The sequence below is a fragment of the Nicotiana attenuata genome, unplaced genomic scaffold (genome assembly GCF_001879085.1).
Source record: "Nicotiana attenuata strain UT unplaced genomic scaffold, NIATTr2, whole genome shotgun sequence".
Taxonomy (NCBI): Eukaryota; Viridiplantae; Streptophyta; class Magnoliopsida; order Solanales; family Solanaceae; genus Nicotiana; species Nicotiana attenuata.
In genome coordinates, this window is record NW_017670955.1 from 334,122 (window position 1) to 341,185 (window position 7,064).

Below are 7,064 nucleotides of genomic sequence, written 5' to 3' on the forward strand. Positions count from 1 at the left end.
ATATATATATTGTATATATGACTTGAGATTATAATTTTTTTATCGACCGGTCAAATGTATTAAAAGCCCTTAATATATTTGTGACAATGACCAATGTTATGGACCAATGAAGGATTCTTAACGGGGAAAACGACATTGCATATATAAATCGTCAGAGTATGTTAATTGTAATTGGTAACTTTAAACCATCTGTCATACATAATTAGTGATTGAATATGAACACCAAAGCAAATTACATCCCTAAATAAGCAATAAAGAATGGGGTTGGATTAGTAAAACAATTGCAAATAATTAGCAGCAAGAAAAAGATGACGAGAAGTCGGTCTTCTTCCTCTTCAGCTTCCTGGTGTCTTGATAGAACTATTATGTTCTTATGGCTCTACCCTTGGCCCTGCCACAGTGCAAAGCATTCTTTGGAATAGGATATTCGTCGCGGTATGATTGAACTGGTGTATATACTCGCAAATAAAATTGTTGCCCGAGGTATTGCCTTGCCCAGAATTGAGTCCTCAGGTTCCACATTCCTACATTATCCAGGGGTATATATATTGCTGTCCATGATCTTGGATAAACCTGTCAAAGCCAATACAAAAATTCACAAGGCATCACATTTTGTACTTCTTCTTCAACAGTAGCAAAATGACATTGAGAAATTAAACATAATAATATGGAGTAATGAGTTCATCATTTAATTCTAACCTGTGTAGTACAGCGTGAAACTGCGTCGATAAGGTTATATTGTTTTTTACTTGCAGGACTCCATCTACCTTCATCCATTCTGTGAAAATTACAGAACTTCAATATTTAACTAACTAAAAGCATGTGTTTTTTTATGAATAGAATGGGAGGCTAAGGTGTAATTACCCAACGACAAAGAAAGAGTAACCATCAAGATGCCAGCTTTGCATAATGTTCTCTCTATTCTCAAAAACAATCTCCACAAATGCTCTGTAGTCTGCTCCCATAACTGCTGTGTTAAGGTGTATGTGTCGACCTGTAGGCTGATCAGCGATGCTTCCAACTTCGAATACTCCTGTGATATTGTAATAGTCTGCTAGCTTAAGCGGCGTATCAGCAGGGATGAAGGACACACCATTAACTGCATATCTCTGTTTTCTGTCAACTAAGCCAGCAGAATTTGCTAGTCTTATTGTTCTAGTGACATTGATTTGGCCATAATGGTAGGAGCCTTGTGGATTTGGTCTTGGCCCACTGGCTGTAAGATTTGTCCTGGAAATTATAGAAGAATCCGTCTCATATTGTACTTCTATTTCAAGAATAAAGCAAATACACGCATTATTGAAACAATGTTGAAGTGCATGGTCGTCTCATCTAAAAGTTTAAGTTCTTATAGAGAACTCTGAATTACTTATTTAAGCTTGTACATGAGATGGCCACACAATTCAACGTGATATCAGAGCAGACAGAGATTCTGAGTTGAAATCTCACTTCAAAAAAAATCCATGTGTTGGACCTTGAAAGAATCAGGTCAATACGTGTGGGCGAGTTGAGACATTATATAGTTAAGTAATTAAACGTCTGTTCTGTCTAACAATTTAAGCTTTTAGATGAGATGATCACACACCTCAACGAAAAATTCAAGAAAAGTATCATACCTGATAGAACGAGCCTGATTTAGGGACCAAGAAATGTCAGTGGTTGGCCCTGGAGGAGGTGGTCCAGAAACCGGTTTTCTCGAGTTGCTGTAGTGAAGAATGGCTGTGGAATTGAGAATTTGAGTAGTGAAGCGGCTGGAAACAGCAATGTAATAGTCTTGAGCAGGCTGATCTGCAGTGACCAACACCGAGTACGACTGACCAACATGCACATCAAGAGAAGACAATGTAGTTTGTATTGTATGAGTTCCCTCAACTTCTACCAACTTCATTTTGTGTCCCTGAATTCTAAAGTTCAATGAATTTTGAAGTCCCACATTGGATATTCTTAACCTGTATGTTTTCCCTGGAAAATTGCACGGAATATTACCCATTTCAGCTTATTACTTGCAACAAATAGTTCTTGAAAACGAAACAGGTCCATTTTGTTACAATGTATACCTGATTCAACAGTGAATTTTGCACCGTCGCGACCAAGGCCATTGATCTGAATACCATCAGGGAATTTAAGCATCTTTCCACGGTCTAAAATTGATTGTAATGCCTGGAAATCCAAAATCAACATCATAAGACACAAAATAAACTCATTTTTTAGTAACCCGCCAAGCTATTCCAAATTTAAATAGGTTGTAATTGGTATGTTGACTTGACTCAACAGGTTGAATCCGAAATATAATGACCTATCAAACTATCGTGTCAAAAACTCAAAATGTAACCCAAACTGAACATACAAAATAAAATATGGAGATTGAGAATTTATGTAATTATGGAAAAATTAAAGCTAAAAAAATTAGTCTTCACTTATTTTTTTCAAGAAACAAAATTAAAAGGTTGGCAGGTTGAGTCATATTGGGCGGGTCGGATTAGCACCTAGTATTTGACTCATCTTAGCCAACCCATTTTGACAGAACCAAATTTTGGGTGGTTAAGTCATGACCCATTTATTGATTTGATGTATTTTTACAATTGACACGAATAAGTTTGATCTAACACGCACATTTGCCAGCTCTACTTGTGATAATTAATAAGTAATTCTACTAAGAACGAGACTGAAATAACACAATGTTAGATTAATTACCTTGTGATTAGTTTTGTACCAATCTCCAATAAGAAGGGTGAAATCTCCAGCAGGTTCAGGAAAAGGGACTGGAATTCTTGGTCTACTGAGAATCCTAATTCCTCCAAATCCACCAGCGGCTTTATGGAATTTGAGAGATGGAAAATAGAAGAAACTTCCTATTTGATCTTTCACCTGCATTATGTATGTGAAATTTTTTCCTGGTGGGATGGGACATGTTGTTCCATATACACCATCTTCAAACGAATTTTTCCTTTGTTGGAGCCCATTCCTGTATTGTAAATTTCCAGTAATTAATTAATTTACACTCTGTTAACATATTTAAAGCCCCAACAGTAAGCCAAGAAAAAGAGGAAGTAACAAATATAGAAGGAAAATCGTGATAAATATTGGAAAGATGAAAAGGTGGTTCTCTTTTGTTTCTTCATTTATGCTATTGGTGTTTCGTCCTGGACTAACAAACAACATTAATTACTGAATGAAAATGATTTACAGCTTTCATTTATTATTTGCGCATGACTGGAAAGTCGTTGTCAAGTAGGGCATTCTTGAAAAAGAAAAGCTTATACTCCATCCGGTCCAAAATAAGTGATTTTTTGGCCTTTTTCTTGTGGTCCAAAATAAGTGATTTTTCCAGATTTCAAGAATGAATTAATTATTTTTTTTCTACATTGTCCTTGGAGTAAATAGTGTTGAAATATGTGTTAGGAGTGTTTATGTGAGATATTAAAGGTTAATATAGCTAATTAATGTTAAAAGGTGGATTTCTTAATCTGTGTGAAAACATCCAAAAAATTACTTATTTTCGACCGGAGAGAGTAGTAATTATTTCATGGTGAGAAAGGTAAAAACTTTTAACCGTTGTGTAACATTACAAAATCATAAAGGGAGAGAAAAACAATGCACTACAGACTCTATGAGGCTATATACTCATTATTAGAATGTAAGAAAGAAACGTTATATCATTTTAGTAAATGCATGCAAGAGCGAACAAAATTAGAGTCCAAATATAGTAGGAGAATATAATTAACTTGAAAACGAAGCAAATATATATACCAGGTAAGAAGAAATGGCTCAGGCAAGTCATTATGGACGTTAATGATGAGGTTGTCGTTCGTAACACTGATTATGTCCGGACCTGGAAATTGTCCATTTATCAGAATTCCCTGTCGCCAATATCATCCAACATAAAAACATTAGATTAATGCAGGACAAATCGAAACTTGTCTTTAATCGCTATTCGTAGTACTTTTAAGGTTCTGAAAATACTGCAAGAATAACAATATCGAGAGGATATAATAATAAATTTTTTGTGTACGCCCTTATAAATGTATGTAGGTATACCTGTTGGCGGACGCCTAGAGGATATATATCGCCATAGCTGATTCTCCAGTCGAAGTATCTGTAAGGATCCTCTGCAACTACTACTCTACAAACTGTCTGCATGTAGAGAACTACAACCGCAAACCAACACCATCTTCTTCCATTTTCCAACCTCATTCTTAATTAAAGAATAAATAATATATTAGAACGTAGTATCTTATGGAGATGATATTTTATGTATGTATGTATATATATTGGTATCTTAGAATATGAAAACAGGTTGCTAACTTATGTACCGAGAGAAAATGCGAAAGGAGAGTTATATATAGATAGGTGGAAGTGAATTGAAGGAAAAAGAAACGAAGCGTCGTAAAGTATGAATAATTGTTGTTAGTAACAGAAAAACACGCATCCGTGACTGTATATGCCAGCAAGTTGCCAATAGTGTGAATACTTATAATTAATAAAACTATACAAAAAAAAGCCGTAAAAGAGACAATAGTAGTACCACCACAAAAATCATAGGAAAAATAGCAACAATATGAAACCAGAAGATAGATGCAAAGCAAAAGCAATATCCAGTAAATAGATACGACACTATGAGAAACGAAAAAGTAGTAAGACACAACATTGCCACTAGCTTGTCTAAAACTAGTTATCCAAAATTCTTATGTGAAGGTATAACCAAAAGATTATGTAAAAGAAGAAAGGACAAAACATTCTCAAGCTTCTTTTTACGGATGAGGGTGTGACTACGCAACAATTAGGTTTCGAGAAATTACAACTTAAAATTTCAAATTTAGGCGTTGAAGTCTTACTTCATTGATTTGTTTGACTAATCATCAATAAAATCACATATATGAATGTCGACTGCAAAAAGAAAATTTATTATTTAAATCGCACCTTAGTTATATAAGATTATTCTGGTATCTCGTAGAAGATATTGCTTGCTTCTTTCTCTTTAGGAATCCTTTTTCTTCGAGAGAAATGGTTAAGTTCTCGTTTTATTCTTCGTTTTGTAAGTAAAAAAAAATGGGCTTAATATAATTTAGGACTTAAGAGTTCCTAAAAATATTAGGACTCTTTTATGTCTTTATGAAGTGACATAACTCTTCAGACATATGAGTTAGTTTACCAATAGATGTCTTCTCTCTCTATTATATGCTTATGTAATTATTATTATTATTATTATTATTATTATTATTATTATTATTATTATTATTATTATTATTATTATTAGCTTGCTGGATGTATAACCAAAAAAGAAGAAATCCTTTACATTATTTATGAGTAAAAGTTAAACCCACATCCAAAAAAAGAAAAGTATAAAACCGCGATAGTGCGTATCCTAAAGCGGAGCTTGAGTGACTTTGCATAATTACAAAATACATTCATATCTTTGAAGGAAAATTTTAGGACTGCGTCAGGCTAACTTATTTAATTAGGGAAATATAAAAATAGAGTAATTTATAAAATTGGTGCAATTTGCACATGAGTCCTTCGTGACAAATATTGCCTTTGTTATCTTTTACTGTTTGGACACGTAACTTTCCATACAAATCAACATAAAGCTGGCAACCTTTTTATTTATTTAATTATTTTTAATTTCATTATTTCTAAGTCCTGAGCGCGTTGAATTGTACCCGTAAATTTGCTTTATTTTAATTTTCTTTTAGGCTGGGTACTTCGGCGTATCCGTGATTATTGACGGGACACACGGATTTTTTGCGCCTCTGTAATTTTATATTTATTTTCAACAATACTACAACTGCCTTTCATGTTTGAGAAATTGGGTTGGTATTCTATTGGTGCCTTTAGTTTTTAAGAATTAATCCAAATAGCCGTCTATCCAAATGTTTAAATTAAAAATAGTCAGTGAAGGTAAAACATATGCATAATTTATATATTTTATGTGTATAATTCTGTATAATCAATATATAATTTATGTATATAGCTAGAAAAAGTAAACAATAAAGATGACCGGCTATTTTTGTAAAGATCCCTTTAATTTGTTTGTTCTTTTTGTGGTCCTTAGGCATTGTATCTAGCTCCTTCTGAATTTTAATAATTAAATTTAACACTATGGTGAAGTGAAGTCGCCTTCAATTCGAGCTGTTTGAGATTTCTGGCTTTTTGGTTAAGTATATCACTTTCTTGTAACTTAATATGTATAAACCTTAAATTTATTGTTGATATTTGTTTTTCCATGTTGAATTTTCTCGTTAATAAATGTGGAAGACATAATATAGAAAAATAAAATTAACCCATTACTAACTATTTACAGTTTTAGATGGTCATAAGATTCATTAAGTCACGGATGGATCACAACTGAGTTATACATGCCGGAGAAACTTGAGTAATTAACATAAATAGATGCCTGCCAAAAAAAAAGTAGTCGACTATAATATATGCATATTCACTAGCCGTGGTAAATATTTTTGATCGAGCAATTAAATATATCAAAAGCCCGAGAAAATTCCTAAAATTTTCATGTGGCACCCAGTTTTTGCGCCACTCACTGAATTTTTACCCACTTTTAAAAAAAAGTTTAACTGATACCCAATTTTTTAGAAGTTTTATTGTGTGCCTCACACAATTGACATGAGTTGTGTGAGGCTCCTTTTTGTTTCACAAATTTGTGGACCCCAATCTTACACTTCTGGGTCCACAAAACTGTGAGACAAAAAAGATGCCTCATACAACTAGTGTCAGTTGTAAGAGACACGAAATAAAATTTTCCCCAATTTTTGGTTAATATCATATACATAGACTTTTCTCTTCTTCTTTATTGTTGTTTTCTTCTTCTTTGTGCTAAGAGTTTCTTCTTCTTCTTAGTTGTGAAATGGTGTTTACCCTTAAAATCGGATAACAGTTAAACTTATAAGTGGTTTTAAGGATATGTGATTTCACTTGGCACAAACTGATAAATATAAGAATTAATGATAGGAATTTAACAGTAAAATAAAGCAAACCAATGTGATGAACAACTGTGGCCCTCGAGCTAGACCGCCCTCGAACCAACTGAGTATGTTATTGAAAAGTATGAA

The 7,064-nt window shown here is 33.4% G+C and overlaps 1 protein-coding gene across 1 annotated transcript; it reads right to left on the minus strand.

The window, feature by feature from the left end:
• Positions 1-137: 137 nt before the first annotated feature.
• On the minus strand, positions 138-4,323 carry LOC109244788 (L-ascorbate oxidase homolog). The gene is made up of 8 exons (XM_019411931.1): positions 4,039-4,323; positions 3,751-3,860; positions 2,695-2,965; positions 2,058-2,160; positions 1,617-1,962; positions 865-1,230; positions 700-778; positions 138-573 (listed from the first exon to the last, which is right to left on the minus strand). Exons 1-8 carry the CDS (start codon positions 4,192-4,194, stop codon positions 364-366), a joined length of 1,641 nt encoding a protein of 546 aa, XP_019267476.1. The 5' UTR covers positions 4,195-4,323; the 3' UTR covers positions 138-363.
• Between the last annotated feature and the right edge of the window lie 2,741 nt (positions 4,324-7,064).

Coding starts and splice junctions, on each gene's coding strand:
- LOC109244788 (XM_019411931.1), bottom strand. CDS start 4,194: ATGAGGTTGGAAAATGGAAGAAGATGGTGTTGGTTTGCGGTTGTAGTT. Junction 3,861..4,038: donor CTCTAGGCGTCCGCCAACAG/GTATACCTACAT, acceptor TATTGGCGACAG/GGAATTCTGATAAATGGACA. Junction 2,966..3,750: donor GAGCCATTTCTTCTTACCTG/GTATATATATTT, acceptor TTTACAATACAG/GAATGGGCTCCAACAAAGGA.